Source organism: Rhinolophus ferrumequinum, chromosome 6 (genome assembly GCF_004115265.2).
Source record: "Rhinolophus ferrumequinum isolate MPI-CBG mRhiFer1 chromosome 6, mRhiFer1_v1.p, whole genome shotgun sequence".
Lineage (NCBI taxonomy): Eukaryota > Metazoa > Chordata > Mammalia > Chiroptera > Rhinolophidae > Rhinolophus > Rhinolophus ferrumequinum.
In genome coordinates, this window is record NC_046289.1 from 52,014,486 (window position 1) to 52,036,691 (window position 22,206).

Here is a 22,206-nt window from a genome sequence, read left to right on the forward strand (position 1 = left end):
ACTTCAAAAATGTTTCAGGAGTGTTTGTAGCAGCGTTGAAAACCACTGCAAGATCCTGAGAAATCAGTGACCTCCCCAGGATTCCATAGCCAAGTAGTGACAGTGGAATGACAAAGATCCAGGATGGTGTCCCACAGAAGCAAACCTACACCACACCCCTAAAATCACCATCATCATAACAACTATAGTGTATTTACTGAGTATGACACAGTGTGAAGAGGGCTTTATATGCATGGTTTTCAGTTTATTCCCACAAGAATCCCACAACAAGAATTCCCTTTTTAGAGAAGGAACCAAAAGCTCAGAGAGCTTTGTTTTATTTTCAGGTTTAGTGTGAGTTTAATGAATTGCTAAATACTATGGCCTCCCTGTAAGTTTTAAGTATTTTTTTCAGTCTTGACATGGCCTCTTCCTTGTATCCTTAGTTATAGGAGTTCTGTTTGGCTAGTCTTCAGCTGGTTCTCCAGGTTGACTGTTCTGTAATTTAGTTGTAATTTTAATGTGGTCATTAGGTGCCAAGCACAGCGTTTACCCGCTCTGCCATCTTCCATGAGTAAAACCCAAGTTAGTTTCACTTTGTCCAAAGGACATATTATTAATTAGTGACCTATTATACTGCTTTCTCAATTTCTGATGACCTATAACAGGGTTCAATAAATTATGGCTGGTGAGCTGGCTACCTGTTTTCGTGAATAAAAGTTCATTGGAAGAGGCAGCCTATTCATTTACGTACTGTCTATGGCTGCTTTTCTGCTACAAGGGCAGAAGTGAGTAGCTGTGGACAGAGACCATATGGTCCACAAAAGCAAAAATACGTACTTATCTGGCCTTTTACACAGAAATTTTACCAACCTCTGACCTACAGGATGAGAATGAATGAAGAAAAATCATGCACATTACTTCCCTTAAAATTATATTTGAATAATAAAACTATGAAAGAATTAAGATGCCTCAAAGGAGTGGTCTCTAGATTCCATGACCTAGTTTTCACTTCTTCATGCCTCTGTACAACTGAGTACAATGCATATTAAAATGATATTATTAGAATCTTAAGATTCAATTTTTCCCAAGAGAAATGTTTAAGAGTTGAAAATAGTGAGAATGTCAAAGGCAAAAAGATACCTTTCAAGTATGTGAATACAGGAAGGACCAAACTGGTTCTTTTAGTTATTTCTACCATACTCACTGTAATCTTCTTTGCACCATAATTTAATACAAAAAATACAAAGAACCATGTTTATAGTATAAATGTACATAATATAGACATATTATTGATAAATGAATATATACACCAAGAAACAGGATGGACCATAAATATACCAAATCATCTAGTTTTAATGTAGAATTAGAAGAAAAATCTGAGGGAAGAATATGGAAATCATTTGAAACTAATAGTGAGGCAATATCCATACTTCAAAGCAGGGTCAAGTCCAATTTCTAGAAAACCTTCCCCAAACACATCAGTCCACGTGGAGTACTTCCTTTTCCACACTCTTCCCAAATCATGGTTTAAACCAGGAGTTGGCAAATTTTTTCTATAAAGGGCCAGATAGTAAATATTTTTAGCTTTGTGGGCCATCTGGTTTCTGCAGCAACTACTCAAAACTGCTACTAATATACTGCACTGCAAAAGCAGCCATAGACAATATGTAAATAAATGGGATGTGGAGGTGTTTCAATAAAACTTATTTATAAAAATAGGCAGTGGGCTGGATTTGGCCCATCGGCTATAGTTTGCCAACCCCTGGTTTAAATCATACGATAATCTTACCATATACTTTGCCTTGAAACAATATGTTCCAATATTTATTGATGAAGTGTCTATACTGCACAATTTGTCTTAGCTATTTTGTCCTCTGTTTTACAGACAAAAGCACTGAGCAGAGAGATCTAATTCTTTTTTATATGTAGCCCCTAAAATAGTGTGGTATAATAGAAAACATAATTTTGCAGTCAGCTTCATGATTCCGTTAGGGAGCTGCTGAGGATGAAAGAACAACATAAAGTCGCAACACAGTATTTAGAACACAGCTGACACTTAATAAATGCGTGACACCCTTCAATTTTCCAAGTATTTTCACCCATGGCAAATGAGTAAAATTTAATACCTGGATGCTAACAAATACCTTGTTCTGCCTCTAGATGAAACCTTGATATCTTTTTGGGAGGATTCATCATCTGATTTCATGTCATCCGATGAAGGAGGTTCATGAAGGTTTTCATCTTTCTCTTTGTTTTCAGTCTTGATTTCTGTTGGAACCACAGTTCCAGACTGACTTTGCAAGCCACCTAACAAAGAGGCAAAGAAATACAAAATAAATGTCTAGAGTCATTTATGAATTAGAACGAAGATAGTTAAAAGCTTTCTAGATGGTAAATACTAGTTGTTACAGGGCTATGAGAGAAATCTGAAGATACAGGAAAAGTATATATTTAGACTTAGAAAAAACATGCCCAAAAACCTTAGAGAAAACAATTTTTTAAAGCATCTGTATTTAAAAGCACAAGCCTGGCCTTGATGAGCAGTCGAATGCTAACTTTCAGGCACTATTTAACAACCGAACAAGGTATGAGAAACTTGATGGATTTTTAGAAACTGACTTGTAAGATTCTGCCCAGGTAAAGGAAATAAGCTTTAACATTTTCCTGGATAAATACAATAAAATAGGCACCATGGTTAAATATAACTGGGAGAACTTTACTTTGGTATTCTTAATATTAGCTTATTTGTATTTATTTATAACCTCTATTATAACATTGATTGGTTTGCTTTTTAACAGAGCTGTTTCTACAACTGAACTGTTTCTAAACAACAGCTATTATCACTCAGAGCTCTCAACATACTCGAGATGTATCTTTCCCACTGTCTCTAGGGATCAGGGAGACTCAGTCATGAGGGGACGTGATTAAGGAAGACATACGTGACAGAAGCAGGAACAGGTAAGAAAAAGACCAGTAACAACTGAAGAACAGTGTGCAAGTGGTTCTATCCATTAGTAAGTACCTACAATTTGCCCAGCCCAACGGGCCAACTGGAACCCTAAATACCTTCCCTCCACATTCAGGCAGTAACACAACTGTTTGGAATTCTCCCACCTAAGATGACTCTTGATTCACAGATGTCAGTATGTGTGTGAGAAAGGTGACAGTGTTCCAAATGACATCTGTCTGTTACTGCTGAGAACCAACAATAAAGTTACCTCTATAATTTTCTTGTGTCTTATGGTTCAAGTCTGTGCTTGAAGCAGTGACTGCACTAGACAGGACTGAATGATTGCCATTGAGACTGACAGAATCTTCTCGATGAGTTCCAACCTAAAGTTAAAAAAAAAAAAGGCAAGACAGTTCAGGGGCAATATTGTTTAAATTCTCTTACGGGGTTTAATAGAGAAAACAACAGTACTCATCTGAATTTAGCCACTTTTCTTGCATGCCACTTTCCTGGATTTTGGATTTCAAAAGACTTGATATTAGCTACAAATTTATTTTTAAAAAAATTAAATTCCAACTTCCAAACTTTATATCCCACAGAAAGTTGCAGCAAATGAGCTAATAGAGACAAGGCACTCCAGAAGCCATAAAGCACTATACATTATAGGATCTATTAATAATCCTCTGCCAGCCAATGCGAAAATCTATTCCACATACTACTGAAATATACTAAAGTATGCATGAATTTGCATTTAAGAAAATATTGCTAGATTCCAACTAATAATATTTATCTATACTTTGGCGTGTCCTTTCCTCACACACACATAGTATCTTGTTTTTCTTCCTCTAAGTGCCTTCCCTCAAAAATTTTTAAAGAGCAACATAAGGCAACACAAAGTTAAAATAACTGAAAACAAAAGTTCTACATTGCCAGGCAACAAAAATACCATGTATTTTTATGCTCAGTTTTAATCAAATTTACGGAAGTCCCAATTAACTTGAAATGGGAAGGTAAGGCAGGCAACCACCACCACGTGTTTGGCTGTTGCATTATTTTTAGTTACAAATGAAGCTTTTTATTACAACAGTAGCAGACATGTCACCTCGAAGATTAAGCCTTTAATTAAAGAGGTTTATTGCCTGGAGTTATACATGAGAACCACTGTTTTTCAATAAATCCTTCAATCCCAGTAAATTGCCCAGCTTTGAATTCCTCTTGAGTAATTAATATACCTTTTTATCTTTCATGACTTTGTATGGATTTTACCCTAAGAGGTATAAATACCTCTATACAAGTTTATCCTTTGGTTTCTTATGAGCTATACAAAAGAAACCCAAGTTTTAGGCAATGCAGGCCATTTAGTGGACCAAATGAGAACATATCAGGTTTTCTACCACTCCTTTAAAGAACTGTCTGTCCTCTACCCTTATTTTTATCTTTAATGTAATTTTTAAAAACCCATTTAATGTATCCCATAACCACTTTTAAAATTATTTGAGGATTAGTCATTGCTGAGGATTAGTTGTATCACTAACCCCTTAGATGATCAAGCATGACTATATCCTTTTTTCTAAACCACACAACTTCATCACGCATTAGAATCATAAAATCTTAAAACTGAGAAGGGTCCACAGAAACTATGGCAGATTTATCTCCTTCCCACTTGAAATCTTCCCTAAGCCTTTAGATTTCTCCTCCAAAACACTTGAGAAAAATCTGAAGAACTAAACCTAACAACCAGTGAAAAAGTGGATTGTGAAAATTATACTCGAAAGAGAATATTATTTTGAAAATGTTTCATGCTATCCTGTCTCCAGGGCATCCTGGTCATGTTTATTCTTGACACACAAGGTGCTGTCTTGCTAGCTATGAACCAACTCAGTAATCCAAGGGGAAGGTCAGTTCAAAAACCCCATTTTATAAAAACAGATATTGTATAAATGTATAATATATAGTTGCAAATTCTTTGAGACCTTAAGATCCGAGGCCGATTCTAAAGATAAAAATATTACTAGAACAATTGTGACTGGCTAAAGAAATCACTGCAGGATAAAGCAAAAGCTAAAATTTCTGTGTTTGTCATAATCTTAAAACTTCCTATGATTTTGGTAATATGTGCTATTTCTGCTCTTACCTAGTATTTTGAGTTATCATACCAAGTAATTTAAAAGGAAATAATCTTTTAAAATTAAACAATTTAAACATGTATATTTACTATATATTCTATGCGTGAAACTCATTTTACAGCTCTGTAAGACAGTCATCATTGAACAGTAACAAACTGAATTTTCACTCATTTGAGTGATGATGCATCTGCTGAATTCTTATTTCTTTTTACTTCATTAATATAAATAATTCTTTGATTTTTCTAAATCTCAACTAATAAAAATGTTCTAGCACCTCCTTTCTGATGAAAGGCTTGGCAGACAAAGGATCATTATCTAAACAATAAACCTTAGGGATTTTGACTTGCCCTGAAGGAAAATCAGAAATGTTACTCAATTTGTTTTGGGATATGAATGCCAGCAAATACTTTTGTCTTTATGGACTTCTACAAACTAAGTATTTTCTCACACCAACCTACATCACTGGCTTCCAAAAGAAAAAAAATTAAACCTTTAAAAATTGGCCTTAGACTAGCAAAACGATTGAAGTCTGGAGTTTTTCATGTTAATGAAGTTAGCAGGAACTTTTTCTTTGTAACTTGATTCCCCTTGCAAATGGCCCTCATGTATTTTCTGGAGAATTTGACTTTCACAGTTCTTCCAGTTCTCTTTAACCCTTGCTCACCCTGGCTCCCGCCTCCTTCCTTTAATCTGCAGCTACCCATTCAAATGGCTCTGTGTGTGTGTGTACACACGTACACACACACACACACACACACACACCAGGTGTATAAACAGTTCTTTGTCTGAGCTCAGAGCCTGTGAGGCCAGTCAGATAGGAAGGACCCTGTTTAATTGTTCATCTCGTTAGCATACAGCTGACAGGCTGCTTCTACAAGGGAGAAACAGAGGAAGGCAAACCCTTTGGCCTGCTATGCTCAAACTTTCAATGATTTTGAAGAGCTCCATTTCAGAATAAAAGGACCATCCCATTAAATGACATCATCCTGAATTCTAAATCTTCACAATCTGTGTATGGCCTTACTTTTGTGGTAGTACCCTACAAGGGGACCTGTTTTCATTTAATTTGGCCAATGGCTTTAGACCCACAAGGGAAAAATGTTAAATCTAATTAGTTGATGAATAAGGGGTCTTATGAATTAAGGAACAGACTGAAAAGTACTCAGTATGAATTCTTCTGATTCTGAATTCTATTCTAATAATTTATTATATTTGTACTATTTACTGAATACTAATGATTTAAATTAATCAGCACTAATCTACAAGCTGATTAAAGGATCTTTATGTACTATATGTATTTTGTTTTACCTGAAGAGAGGTTTTATGCTAGGAACTTGGCAGAATTCCATCTGTTATGTTTCCTTTTTAATGATATTTCCATAATTTATAAGCTGCATGGTCTTCCAACTTAAAAAAATGTTGCCATTTTGAACAATTTTTAATTTAAAAAACTGGTTATTAAAATCCTTAAAAGCACTATAATGTGGTCTTAATGAAAGAAAAAAATTCTAAATTGCCCATTTAAGAAAAAATAGGTTAGAAGTAAAATACAGTTAAAAATAAACTCCTTCAATTCGGCTGACACCTAGACACAGTTTTTACACTATACAAACCTATACTAATTAAATTAAATACTATTTAAACATAAGATTAAAATGATTCCAAATTTATTTTGGTAAGTAACAAAAGTACTAATTTTAAACAAAATATTATACCCTATTTGCCTGTTAATTTTTAATAATCTTAAAGTCTCTTAGATTTTAGAAAAAATAGTTTCTCTAACTGCTTTAGGATTTGGAAAATAGACATGATTTATATTTTTAAATCATATAAGGTAGTTTTAAATTCCACGATTTAACATTATTTTCTCTGCTCTCATACAAGAATACCACTCATCTCCAACCACAGCTTAAACAACAATAAACTCAAGCAATACCAAAAAAAAAAAAAAGAAAGAAAAGAAAAAACAGAGAGAGAGATATGCCTGCATTAAATTCCCTCAGGACTTATAACAACAACAACAAAAAAATCAAAAGACCTCATGGATGGAATTTCATCCTATATCATAAATAAGAACTTTTAAAGATTTGCACAAAGCTGCTCTTCTATTAATACAAAAAGCTCCTAATCTAACTTAGTTTTGTTTGAAGTTGAAATCACTGAAGAATAACTGAGTACTTTGTTATTAAAGATAAAAGTGCTATCATGGGTTTATCTCAATGGGCCTCAGTATTTTAGATATGACAGCCATAAAAAGATGTGACATACAATAATTTTACATTGCTGAGAACTCTTTGTAACACCCAAATGAAAATAACGATTCTACTCCTTTTCAGTTTTCTGCTTAATACCAGTATTTTTTCTTGTCAGCAGTTTATTCCAAGAGTTTATTCTTACACTATATAAATGGGAGCAAAACTAAAGTCCAATGCTGACATTTTAGTAGTTCTAAAAACCCTGATTTTGTGCCCTAAAATTTCAACGATAAATCACATCCCAATAAAAGCGTCTGATGAAAAGTCTTAAGTTTTATATTTGCATTAACCAAGTATGGAGAAATCATCAAAAGTACTGAAAAGGAATAGGAAATTAAGTAAATGAAAATGTTAACCCCATTAAAAAATATGAGCAAATATTAAAATTATGCAAGGCTAGTTACACTAATTACACAAAAAGAAGTAGGAACTACCCATTTCTTAGTTTCTTTTCCCAATATAATAATCTCTTAGGAAATTTAATTTTTGTGTATATTAGGTAGTTAAAATGTTAAAAGCATTTCGTGCCTGAAACCTCATTTAATTCTAAACTTTGACACAGTCAAGTCTGTTCAGTTAAACTAGACAATTATTTCATCTATAAGACAATGAGACTGATGCCCTACAGATAAATACTATCAGCTGTGGATGACCTGCTGGCACACTCTTGTTAAAATTAAAGACAATAGAAATAAAGGTTGTCAGCAACAAAGCTATTTCCTTGACCAAGAACACTACTTTGGTTAACCTGTCCATGTAGTTTTTACACCACAAGTAGTTTTGATAGCAATGCAGGCTGGGAGTTGAGCTCTCTGTACCACTTTTATCCTGCCATCAACTCTTATTCTTCCACTCCCGGAGCATTCTGGCTCACCTCAAATAATCTAACTACTTTAACAAAACTCCCAAACTATTCATTAAAAAAAAAAAAATAAGCAAAAAGTTATAGGCTCAAAAAAAACAAAAAAAAAAAACCCAAAAGAAAACTTGCTAACCCTGGTTTCCTGCACTGTGAATCTAATTTATGTTTAAATCAGGGACTGGGAAAGTATGGTCTATGGGTCAAGTTTGGTCTGTTTTTGTTTTTTTACAAATAAAGGAACCCTTTTTGGTAATAATAAAGTTTGACTGTAACACAGCCACACCCATTTGTAGTATCTATGGCTGCTTTCATGTTACAATGTCAGAGTTCAAAAGCTATGACAGAGACTATGTAGTTTGTAAAGCTGAAAATAATTATTATTTGGCCTTTCTCAAAAAAGTATGCTGACCCTATTAAATTCTAGGAGAAAAAGTATATCATATTTAAAACCTGCAATTAGGACGGTGATTTATAGTAAATGCTCAGTAGGGCAAAAATCCATTAGAACAAAAATATCTGAATGTTCTATGGAGTTACTAAAATGGTATTCATGCTTATTAGAATTCTACTCTGCAGAAAATAGAATGGTGAAAAATGAATATTTTGAGAATCAGACTTCAAAAATTCTATGCGGTGACACAGAATTGATGATAAACTGATAGTTCTATGGTTATTTTATAATTTTGGCCAAGTAACTTCCCTTTTTAAGAGTTACTAAATTACTAAAACAAATAGTAATTTATGTTAATGCTGAGGAAAAGTATATACACTACCAAAAAGTTAAATGACAAAAAAAGAAGTGATTCCAGAATGTAAAATTGTGTCATTTCTTAGTTATGATCAGTTACAATCTATGGGGGCAAGAAGGGATAATAAAAGCAGGAGATTCTCTCTTGATGATGGCTGGCAATAGTTACAACAGTATGTCCCCCCAAATCACACACCCTCCAAGGATATGCAAAGAGTTGATTCCATGGTGGGTACTGGGCATGTAGGCAAGGCTCCTGGCCGTACTGATGGAAGTCCACACACACGGATAGAGACACCGGGATAAGTGTCTTCCTTGACAGCATGTCTAAGACTTAGCTGGGAGAGTCACCGGCTGACTCTGATCTTTATTTTATTCCACCCTTCCGTGTTTTTGCTGACAATAAGAGCTGAGAAGTCACAGCTACAGAGTTTATTTCAGAAGGCTACCAGATGAATATTGCTTCACCTGACAGTGCCAGAATTTGTCAGTTAATAATTTTATATTTTGAGGGTAAGCCTGGCTGAAACATCTAAATCTCCACCCTCACTAATGCTGTGTCTGAGTGAAGTGAACACGGCAGAGGATGTCTAGCAGATTTTCATTGGCTCTGTGTCCTCTAAGAAAGTAGTAAGAACTGAAGAGAAGACCGTGATAGACAGGTACACCGAGTAATAGCTTGGCCTGATGCTGTGGCATCGATGCTGCTGCTCAGATGAAGCCAGGCTTACCTTACGTTTAAGACTTTTTTTTCTAGACTACTTTGAATTTTTTTCCCTTTTAAAGAATATCTGTGGCGGCCCTTTCGTAAATGCTCTGAAGCAGGAATTATATTCCTAGAGGATATAATGTGAGCTACTTTCTTAATTAAAAGCTTCAGGGCAGTTATCTAATGAAACAATTTTTCCCTCTCTTTTAAAAACGTGCTAGGTTTCTACATGGCTTTGGAGGATTGGATTTTGAAAAATTTCCTTCCCAACCGATATCCAGAGTTGGTAAAAACAACCTCCCAAAGATATAAGTTCCATTTTATACAAATAAAGGAATCTTTTTTTTGTAAATAAAGTTTTACTGGAACACAGCCACTTGGGAAGAACCAGAGATATATCAAATATTGTAGCAGATAAATAAGAACAGTAAACCATACACAGTGAAGAATTAAAAATGAGTAAGAGTTGAGGAATAAGAACAGCAAATGTTGTAGTAAGAGAAACTTGGGATTCAAATATACTGATTTTCAAGTCATTCTTCTAAAGGGTAAATAGTATTTCAATAAAATGATAGTCTTATATTCTACACATTTGAATTTGTAACAAACGCTGTAGTATTATTCTATTAAAATTATTTTATTACTACTACTACTAACAGTGATAATAAAACTCCCTATTTCTATGAGTTTAACAATCTACAAATGTTCACACATTTATTAGCTTATCAATAGCAACAAAAATTAATTTTAAAGAATACTGAATTTCAAGATTTATTGACATTAAAAAAACAAAACCAAAACCAAAAAACTGGTTGTTAAGATATGTAGGCATCTAGTGTCACCCACATTGCTGACAACGCTGTTCTCAGGAAACCGGGTTTACTTCAGCGGCTCCAAAATGAGTATAAATGGCTGTCTGACATGTGAATGTGAAAATCTGGAAACAATCCTATTTTACAGAACACAAGCTGTCAGCATTTGGGGCACCTAATTATTTTGATGATAGGTGAGTTTTAGCCTTGATCACATGGCTTACAGCTAGAAATCTGTTTCTTAGGAGAATATTTCACAACATGCAATGAATCTTAAAAACCATGCCATAAACATGCAAACACATGGTATCAGTTAAATAGCAAGTTCAAAAGGAGCTTCATTCCTTTAAAAGACAATTTGGATAAAAAAATAATGTAAGACATTCAACATAGAATTTTTGATGCGTAGCTACAGAATTTTACTTTTTTCCCTCTAAAGAATTACCATGTCTTTAAAAAGATGGACTGAATTATTTTATTCTCTTTGGGGATTAATCTAAAATTGTTTCCTTTCATTGTCACTTAAATTATAGCCATTCTTAAAACTACCCCAACATTTTTTCTTCATTTGGGAGTAAAGCTTGAATTTGGACTGTACAAATAATTCCACATTCCTTCTGCTATTGAAGGCTTGTTCCAAACTATAATAAACAGCTTTGCTAGACCAGAACCCTTGAAATCCAGTCTTGCTTTGCTGCTTTTGCTATTCAGACTTCCTATACACTATTTCAAGGCAAAAACTGTTCTGCCCATTACTATGCATCTGGAAAAAAAAAAATCCAAGTTTAAGCTCAAATGATCTCTACAGAAAGTTTCTGCTTTTTGCACATGATCATAGCAGGATTTTAAGGGCCAATGCTCAGCCAATGACCCTGCCCAACACAGTAAAGGAAATTCTTAAAAGCCACTCTACCTTCCCTTCAAAAAGAAGGACACTCTCCCCCAAAGATTTCATGAAAAACATTTAGGACAATAGGCTTTAGGGATTATTACAAAAAGATGAGCACTATTTTACCATTGAAGCAGATCGACTGCTTGGAACAAGGCTTGATCCACCATAGTTTGAATTGAGGCTTCCAATTGGTGCATTGTGGGATGGTCCCAATAAACTGTGTATATCACTGTGACCAGCAGGCAAACTGGTAGAAGGTCCCACGGCATGATTCCGCAGCACATGGATAGCATCATCCAGTCTGTCTAAACGATCTTCCATTCGAGATTGCTGGAGGGATTGAAAAAAAGAAACATGGAGGTTATTGCTGGTATCTGTTAAATTCACTAAACTGCTACGTTGCTTACTTTGGGATATATGGAAGACAGCAAGTGAAATGTAGTAACAAGTAGCTTCAAAAGCAACTACCTATACTACAAATCAACAATCAAAGAAAATAGACTGTGCTAAATTAACAAAGCTTCAGAAACAAATTTACCCATCTACCATGAGATTCTTTCTTTTAGCTTCTACAAAGGATGAAGGCTACTGTACTGTGTCTGATAGTCAGCTATAGGTGATAAAAGAAGATAACCTGTAGTTTAATACTGATCTTTGAAATGAGGGCAATTTAGGGACGCACTCTCAAATCCATCAAGTTTAAGTGGCAATTTTAAGTGAATAATGCATACTATCTAAAATAGTGAACATATCCAAATATGCTCTTTCACAAAACTGAGGAAATGATATTGTCTGTCTGTGGATACATACATGCCCCATACACAAACATATTAGCATTTTTAAAATCAAAAGCACATGCCAGTAGAGCTCGTTTAAAAAGAATCATTCTGAATAACAGAAGAGAACAAAAGTCTCTTCTTATATACTGTTACAAAACAGAAACAGTCATTGTTTGATTTTAAAAGACTTTGGAGTTTGTACAGGATTGAAGATTTTAAATGGATAATAGGAAGTATAATTAATTGAAACACAAAAAGGCACCATCTAAAAGAAATAGTACCTCACAGACATCCTTTAAGAAGGACATTGCATCTTGCAAATGCTCGTGAAGTTGCTGCTCAACTCGATTTTTCTGGCAAAGTCAAGACAGAACAGGAGGCAAAGCACAGGTTAAGATTAACTCCAAAAGAGATGAGGAAATAGCTTATGTGCATGTCAGCATAACATGTTAGTAAAGTGAACGCGGAGACCTGAGAGATCTACTTGTATTAAGGTATGAGAAGGCTGGGATTTAACAGCGAAGTTATAAGGTTAGCATCTAAATAGCACAAATTGCTTATATTTGCTTGCAAAATATGAGAGAAGAAAACTTTCCTTTAATTTAAAATGTTCTGTTAGTCACAGAAAAAGAACTTTTCTATTTGCAACCTGGAATTACTGAACGATAGTATGACTTAGCATTCCATCAAGTCATCCTTATTTTGCTTTTACAATATTTTATAATTCTGTGGTAAGCATAGAAAACCAATAGTAGTTAACATTCAACCACAAATTCTTCACGCTCAATACCTAGACAAGCTCCTTTATTCTACTGCTTTGTTTGTTAAATAACGTTTTACTTGTACAATTTGTGCAATACATTTTTAAAAAGAAAACATGGTGAAATAACATTCTTCATGAAAAAGATGACTGCTGTTACATTTAAAAATTTTAATGGAAATGTAGCAAACTATACTTCATGAGAAAGTAAAATACAACCATTTTGCATTGCTGGACTAGTTTTCTTGCTTTTACTTGGTGTGCGTGTGTTTAGTTTCCTCTTATATGTAAATGAATGTAAAAGTATAGAAAAATTAAGCCCTAGATTTTTCAAAGAAACTAAAAACCCATAATGCTATTTTAACACCAGCTGCCCTTAGACCAGAAGCCTGATATCCCAAAGAGCAAATGGCAAAAGGCACACCCAATGTGTCTTATATTGTTCAACTAAATCAGGCCATTTGTTAGCAAAGAATTCGCGTGTAATGCTATCCTACTGTTTTTTTCATTGTTACTCAAAGATTTACTGAAAGAAAAAAAAAAAGAACTGCATACTATTAGATAAAAGATAAAAGTGACCTATATATTTCTAAGAGACTCTTACCAGGGAGTGGAGGGAGTTTTCATAGCTTGGGGATGAAGGAGCTTGCCCTCCAGGTCTGGGCCATTGACTGGTACCTGTTAAAACAAAACCCCAAAGCATCCACACACCTTGGTTAGCTCTGGTATCTGAATAATGTTCTGAAGGAAAGGATAAAGTTATTTAGTAACTGTATATAAGTTTATATGAAAAGTTTTGTTTGGCCTTCAGCATAGTATTAGCTACTTACAGGTCCAGCACATTAAAAAAAATCTTTTTCATTATTAATACAACAGTGTAGGAAATTGAGACAATAACTATACTTTAAAAACATAACTACTTTTGTATTTGCATATTCTTCAGACTTTGCCGATGTGCACATATATCTTGAGAAAATGTACTTAAAAGTATACATAATTTAAAATTCTGCCCCCCCATGATTTTACATAGTCTTTAAGATAATGCTATTAATGATTATGCTAATATTTACCTGATTCTCTAGATCACAATTTTTTTAATCACCATAACCTCATTGCTGGATATTTTGGTTGCTTTCAAGTGACTATTATGTATAGTAAATGAGTATTATTATACTATGAATGGCAAATATTACTGTTTTTTTTTTCTTTTTGGGAATGTGTCATGGGGATAAGTAACATTCTGAATTAAAAGGTATGAACATATTTATGATCCTTAATTCATAAGGCCCAACTGTTTTCCAAAGGGTCATATTAACTTGTGCCTTTAGTAATGTACAAATATACCAATTTCAAGTGATTGCAAAGGCATTTAGGATCATATGTTAAAAATTTTCCCAACATAATTTACACCAAAACACATTATGTAATTGGGAATAATTATATTAAATTTTCACTATTCTTCAACTTTAGAAAAGTAGCAATATAATAAAAACTGAAGATAGAAAAAGAAAGGATACAAGCTCAGAGTAGAAATAAAAAGAAAAAAAAAGTAAGAAAAATAAAGGAATGAATTCATCCATACGTTGGGGAGCAATGCAGTGTTTCAATGCTCATGCTAAAATAGCTTTAAAGGAAAAAGAACAATTGATGAAATATCTTAACTATTTCATGATTGTACCTTGTAAAATAAGTTATTTCCAGAAAATAATGAACCATTCAATAAATATATATATTATTGTTCTTAGTAACAGCTTTAGTGACAACCTGTATTATATTAGAAATCTGAAGTTGGAGAAGTTGAAGGTTTACTTAATTTGTCTCACTTATTGCTAAATTAATTTTAAACATGTCCCACTGGAGCCTGCTGTTACAGGTTAATTTGCCACATTTAGGAAACCAAAAACTTACGGTAAATTGGAACTATTATAATTCACTTTAGCTGAATAATCTAGTAATTGCATTCCCATCAATCATATATATTTTGCAAGTTGAAAATTTGGATACATAGATTCTTAATAACCTGTTTATATTTCACAATTAATCATAGGCATACTGTTGGGATTATACAGAAAAATCTTAAATGTTAAAATTGTAAGAAAAAGTATGTTATGTGCTGCATCAGCTAACCATTATTTTTTATTTTTTACCTATAAGTAAATAATTTTGGGGACCAATAAAGGCTCCCTGTTAGACATACAAATGTAATTATAATTCAACTACACAAATTAAGGACAATCTAAAACTGCTCATTGAAACAAAAGCTTGTGGATTAATTTTATAATTAACAAATAGAATTTGGCAACCAGAAAAACCCAGTAACTGAGTATACGAAGAATTCATATAAAAATAATCAGCCAACACTTTACCACTGATTTCAATACATTAGTACTTTCATAGCACTGATGCAGAATTATGAATTCTTATGTGGGTAAGAGGTTAATCATAATCTAATTAGAAAAAGACTCTACATCATTTTTAAAATAGTTTCCTTAATGTTTACAATATTTTATTTTCAATAATTTTACTCCATCTTTCCAACCCCCTTGAATGATAAGCCTGATAGGAGGCTGATAATCAAATTTCTTAATTTGTGTGGAACAGTAATACAAGTTTTATGTTTAATCACCTCAGAATTGTTAGAATACATCTTCTTTGCAAAACAGGCAATTTTTGCTGTTTCTTCACTAGCTTAGTATTGAGGAATGAGATTACTGAATTACTCAGGTAGGAAATCACCTACATTAGTTTTTGATAGTAATATGAAGAAACTATACTAAAGTCTATGTCCAAAATGCAATTCATTAAACTGGAAAAGTACACATATACTCAAACCTAGTTTGTTTTTATTTTAGATGGGGCTGCCCACTGTAAGTAACATAATTGGTTAAAACAAAATATCACCATGGTTAAATCACTGATTTCTGTTTTAACGTCATACAAATGCCAAGTTGTATTTCATGGACAGACTTCCTACAACCCCACTTGGTCATTTCAAGAATTCACGCTATTGGTCACAAAGGGGGTGGCTGGGCAGTTAAGAGTTATTTTGGCAGATATCAAGCCTATGGCTGGCATAAGTCAAAGGGGGGGCATGGAATTAGTGAAAGTGTATTCTTGTTGTTCTGTACTACCAATTCATTTTATAAGTCCTGACTATAATATAGGCACACTTATTTATTTATTTATTCATTCATTCATTCTTTAATCTGCCTTACAAGGCCACCAACGAGGTAAACGAAAGTACTTACTTCATGAGCCTAAAGGTCTTTCTGACTATGGAACATTATTATTATTTCTTCCTGATGGTAGCTCTATCGTGTAATCAATGAAGAAAAAGGACACATAGAATTGGTATCTCTAGCTTATAATCACTAATTGTAGCATCATTGCACAAATACAGAAAAACAAAAGAGCAAAGGCTGGAAACCTCAGGGATTTCCTAGAGAATAGGATATTCCCCCCACCCCAGCCTCCTTCCATGTTACCTGTTATCTGGTGGTAGCATATATAGAGGTTTTGGGTTTACACCTCCTTCTATTAGACAGGCATAAGCTTTCAACTATCTTGTAGCTAAGAATTTCTGTAAGTACCCTGGGCTTACAGAAAAAACTAGTTCTAATTCAAGAAGGATTATAATAAACCTACTTGATATTAAAATTTATTGACCATTTCCAGAAAACAAGCTAGCTAGGTGACTAGGATAACAGATCAAATTATTTGGCTACAAAATCTGGAAAGGCTTTCTTTGATTACTAAATCTAAAACTCATCCAGTGTTTCTGATATGTTCTTATTCTGAGTGGGACTTAGTATTTACCTAATCAAACTGGTTAATAAATTTAGAGAAGAGATCCTAACATTCCATGTAGCTGAGAGAAATTCTTAGGACCATTTACCATGCATTTTCTTATTTTGTTAGTTGTTTCCCTTTGTAATCTCATCCCACATTCAAACTTTCATGAGATTCCCCAATGCTTGGGAAAGGCTGGATAATCCTTAAGGCAGCATTTAATGCTTTGCTTTCAGCAATCTGGCCCCAGCCAACCTTTCCATTTTAGTGCGTCACATGTCCTTACATGATGAATTTATAATCAACCATCTCAATGGCTGTGGATGAACAGGTCACTCACTTTCTTATATCCAGACCTTTGTTACGCTTTCGCTTTATACCCGGAGAGCACTTTCTCCTTTGTAAATCTTACTCTCTTCATGAAGTCTATCCCGAGCATGTTACTTTAGAGCGCATTTTGATGGTTCTATTTTTATGTATTTGTCTTATTTTCTCAACTAAAGCTGAAGTCAGATAATTGCTTTAAGACCAGGCACACTGACAGATGACAAAAATATCTCATTGATTAAACGGGTAAAACTGAGGAATCCTTTCTTTCCTATCTCCTCTCTTTATTTTTATGTGGCTGTTCTGAAGATTGCTATTAAGTACTGTAGTCATTAAACTTTTATTCGTTTATATTCCAGAAGGAGATAGAGAAACTCAAAACATAGTTTTGATTGTCTGCTCTCCAAGTTCCCTTAGTGAACACATTCTCTTAACTCAAACACTCGTTGTCTTTTCCCAAATGACAACTGTAATAGACACAGCCATTTTTCTCTTCTGCCTTGCTGCCACAGATCTGATTTTGTTCACAAGGGGTGTGTGTGTGTCTATCATTTCCTAGTGTGAACCAGGAAGAGTAATTACATTCTTAGCTCTCGGGATAAATCCTGATGTCTAAGATAAACATGGTGGTCCCACGTCTGCTGTGAGCAACTGTGTTAGGTCCAATGCTGGCCCATGAGTCATGAGGCAAATCTGTTAAGAGGCTTCTGGAAAAAGATTCTTTAAAAGACAAGAAAAAGATGGTCCCTTTTCTTTTATTGGACATTGTTATGTCTGCATGTGGTACCTTGAACTGCTGTCTTCCACAAGCCTGAGGAAGAACTGCAAAGAGGTAGAGCAGGAGTCCTGACATATTGGTCCAGGAACTCGCTCTTCTATGGGCTCCCTGTTCTACAAGATAACCAATCCCCTTGTTATTTAAGCTAGTCCAGACAAGAGTTTCTCTTTCTTTTAGCCTAAAGCATCCTAAATGATACAATATCATTCAGAAGCTTCTTCATAAGCATTCTGTAAGTAGAAATGCATGTTTTTGGCCTGAAAAGTTCCCATGAAAATAAGTGGGATTTAAGCAAAAATGATGATTACCTTAGAAGTTGCCTGTGTGGGTTCTGCATCTGTGTATCTGTCCTTAGAAGGCTTGTGCTCAGTCTGACTGACAAGGCATAAGGGATAGAGCAAGTATGGAGAGCACATACTGTTATTTCCCCCAAAATAAGACTGGGTCTTGTATTAGTTTTTGCTCCAAAAGACACATTAGGGCTTATTTTCAGGCGATGTCTTATTTTTTCATGTACAAAAATCTACATTTATTCAAATACAGTCATGTCATCTTCTTCTGGAACATCGTCACAACTCTCCAAACCCCAAATTCTGGCTTGAATTTCTTGCGACTCCATTTCCTGTAGAATCATTGGCCCCAATCTCTCATGTCCAGCAATAGAGTCTCCTTAAATGAGCACTTCTTGTCCATAACCTGCTCGTAGTGCATTGGCAACACAGCTGTCAGAGATTTTATTCCATGAATTCTTCACCCAAGTCACGATCTCTTGCAGGCTAGGCTTCACAGTTTCCACACTGATTACTCTCCATTCTATTTTCAATGTAGTCATTGATTTCCATGCGCAAATGGTCCTTGAATGGCTTGTTTTTGTAATATCAAGAGTCTGGAGATAGGCAGTCATTCCTGTGGGAATCATTATTTGATCTATTCTCTCTGCAAGGAAGCTCTTCATGTCTTTAGCACGGTGAGTGCTGGCTGAATCCCAGACTAGCAGACCTCTTTGGCCACCTCGCAAAACAAATGGCAGCATTAAATCAACCTACTTCCTTATAACTGCTTGTGTCCACCAGGCCTTTTCAGTTTCAAGGACATAAATGCCTGAAACACGTTCAACCTTATCTTTCTTGCCCTTAGTGATGATTAGACGTAGGGCTTTCTTTCCATCCAGATGAATTGCCAAAATACAGGTAACACGTGCACTTTCATAACCAGTGGAGGGAATGTAGATTGACGAGGCACCCCTCTGATCAATTGTCGTTTGAGATCCTTGGCCCATAAACACTGCAGTTTCATCCACAGCAATCATGTTGGAGAGTTGGTATTTAGAAAAGTTGATGCCATCAACAAAGGACTTGAATGTAAGTGCATGTTTCATAACTTCAGTATCTTCCAAGCTTGAACAGTGCTGTCGATCTTAAGAGACAGTTCATATGGCTGAAGGAAGCCATCCAGCCAGTGCTGTGATGCTTTGAATTCTTCTGGGGATATTTCTAACTGTGGTGCCATTGCAAGGGCAAATGCTTGAATATCAGCTCTGTGCACAACCAAAGCCTTTATTCTCCTGTCAGCAATCCGTTCACAGATGATGTCTTCCAGCTCAGGAAATAATGGTGGTTGACCTGATCCACACTTGGGCTTCTTAGCATTTCCCTCGTCCACCTGTTGACTGAGGTTATCGTACTCTGCTTGCCATTTCCAGACCAGTCGGAGATCCAACTTCTCCGACTTTGTAGAAAGCTGTAAGATTCTTGCCCCAGGAGTCCTCCATGATTCCTTTCTTGTACTCGAAGGAATAACTCTTTCTTTTTGCACTCATCTTGTCTGGGGGTCAAAATATTATTCCCTTTAAGTCTACCATTAAATCAAGTGTTAACTGAAGACTTATGAGACAAGAGTGGCAACAAAAATGATGATAGTTAAGAATGATGGTCCACAAACAAGTGACGAAAAATTGCAGGCACCAAAATTCAGAAATTTTCACATGAGTGCATTAAGTATGTCTGTTACAACAAATGACGTATTGCATTATGAAGATTCATATTAGACACAACCACGTCCATTCGTTACCAAGTGTGCATGTTATTTGTGTGTTGTGTCTGTACTCCGATTGGTCATTCGGCAGTAAGTCTCGAGTTCATCTGTTTACACAGGCGTTTACCTCTCGTCCAAAGGTTCGCGCTTGGGTATTTACAAACACTTAATTATAATTTATATTATCATTTAAGTATGAATGTCAATATTATTTACTTACATTTAATTATGTATTAATATTATTATTTTATAGTTTAATACGTCTATCGTGTGTTGCAACGGACGTACTAAATGTGTCTGTCTGGCTGATGATCTTAACTGGGGCTTATTTTGGGGGTAGGGCTTATATTATGAGCATTTTGAAAAATCATGCTAGGGCTTAATTTCCGGTTAGGTCTTATTTTCAGGGAAATATGGTAGTGGGTAGAATTTTTTACTCTAGAAAATAGGCCACTGCTACACAAGGAACACATCAATTTCCACATTATATATGAGCTCTGTTTTGTTCCATCTTTTTAATTTTCCCTTCAACTGTGAATACTTTACCACATAGTGCTGATTTCCTTTTTTCCTCTTTTCATCCCTGCCAATTTGGGGTGTGAGAGTGTGAGTGTGTGTGAGAGAGAGAGAGAGTGTGTGTGTGTGTTGATACCAAGGAAACACTAGATATAGAAGATGGGAAGGAGACACACCTGCACAAAATCAGTCTTTGATTTGCTATTTCAGCAGAGGTATATGAAAATATTTTTCTTTAATTAGATGGCTGAATTGAAAAAGAAGTCTATTAATACCTTCATTATACAATTCAACAGTCCATAGATTTTCATTAATCACTGAATTAAAGGGGAAAAGAGAATATTATCCATTAAACATCAACTAAAGATGGAGGAGGGAATCTGAGAATCTACTTTGGACCATTATTTTTTGAAAAAAAAAATAGGTCTAAGACTTTAATTCTCCATTTTACTGATGTCTCTTCAAAGATGCTGAGCTCCTCTGCTGCCTGCTTTCCAACCAAGTGTTAATAAAAACCAAAGGACACTCTCAAGCTCTGTTTCTGGGCAGAGGAACAGAGGAAGTGGGGACATATAGTACGGGCTGATACAGCACCTCAGATGAGAAAGTGAAAGAATAATACTGATAATTTCAGGAAAACTGTGCCAAGAGGGTGAGTAGGGTTAAAGTTACATCATTCTTCCTGTAATTTCAGCTCTCTGTTAAACAACAACTTTAAGTCAATGGGTCTTTCATATTTTCATAGTCTGGTCTATGTGGCGAACAGCTGTTCAACTTTTACTAGACAGCTGAAGCCATGGTGTCTGAGAAAGTGGCAGAACCCACTAATAGCTGAAAGCAGCTGCTAGCAGTTCATCATCTCCACACACTGGAATGCTTCTTAGCAGAGTCACAAGGCTAATACACAAAGCACAGGTGATAGCCAGGGCCTGATATACCAGCGCCCTGATTTTCAGAAATACGTATTGAACAATGGAAAAAGGCTAAACAACAACAACAACAAAACCACATGATATGGACTTAACTAATGTCTCGATCAGGAAAAGAGAATCATTTCTGAGGCCAACTGTTGGAGCAATACGGCAAGTTTCACCCAGTTGCCTAAGTCCCTCCTGAGAACTAATACATTTTTTCTTCAGCATGGTTTTTCTCCAAACACAGGTCATAAAAATAAAGTTCTAGTCTTACAATTATAGCTTAACAGATATTAAGCACTTTTCTGTAATTTTCTTTATTCTTAATAAATGTAAAATTTCCTATTTACAATAACAACTGTATCTCAACAAATTTATACTGTAAGATATAGCTGAAACTTGTTAAAGCTAATGTGAATAAAAAAGGAAAATGTAAAGCAAATCTGTACCACTTATTTTAACTCCACTAACAAAATTTATCCACATTCACAGAGTTCTTAGCCAAAAAACTGTATTTTCCCCAGGAATTTATTTATTTATTTATTTATACACACACACACACACACACACATATGAAATAATAACTTAGTGCCTAAAAATAAAGACAAACTAGCAGCGAGTTCTTCATTTTTGAGCCTTACACACGGTACATGGAAAAATGCAGAGAACAAGAAAGAAAGAAGTTGCATGTATTTCTCAATAGGTTATTTTGTTTGTTTCGATTTACCTCCTCCATATTACCTTCTTCACTGAAATTGCATTGCTTTATTTTTATCCTGTTATAACAACTGTTCTTAGAAATTACCATAAACTATTTTAAGAATCAAAGAAGCTATGAACAAATAATTCAAAACTAGCAAATATTTCAACATTCTCCAAAATGAACTCAAGAAGAAAGCTATTTACATACTTTCTCAAAATCTAAATATTTTTTTTCCATGAGTATTTTATTGGACTTTATTGAGAAAACAAA

At 34.8% G+C, this 22,206-nt stretch overlaps 1 protein-coding gene across 17 annotated transcripts in view; it reads right to left on the reverse strand.

Annotated features, from left to right (window-relative positions):
• TCF12 (transcription factor 12) overlaps window positions 1-22,206 on the reverse strand; it is a 390,613-nt gene that overhangs the window by 12,387 nt on the left and 356,020 nt on the right. For 8 of the 17 annotated variants that reach the window (XM_033108034.1, XM_033108033.1, XM_033108038.1 and 5 more), the window contains 5 exons: window positions 13,480-13,553; window positions 12,397-12,468; window positions 11,460-11,666; window positions 3,201-3,315; window positions 2,109-2,289 (listed from right to left, as the gene is read on the reverse strand). In XM_033108034.1, coding sequence (XP_032963925.1) covers window positions 2,109-2,289; window positions 3,201-3,315; window positions 11,460-11,666; window positions 12,397-12,468; window positions 13,480-13,553 — 649 coding nt within the window. The remainder of the gene's footprint in view (window positions 1-2,108; window positions 2,290-3,200; window positions 3,316-11,459; window positions 11,667-12,396; window positions 12,469-13,479; window positions 13,554-22,206) is intronic. The other 9 variants (XM_033108043.1, XM_033108044.1, XM_033108050.1 and 6 more) reach the window with 3 other exon arrangements.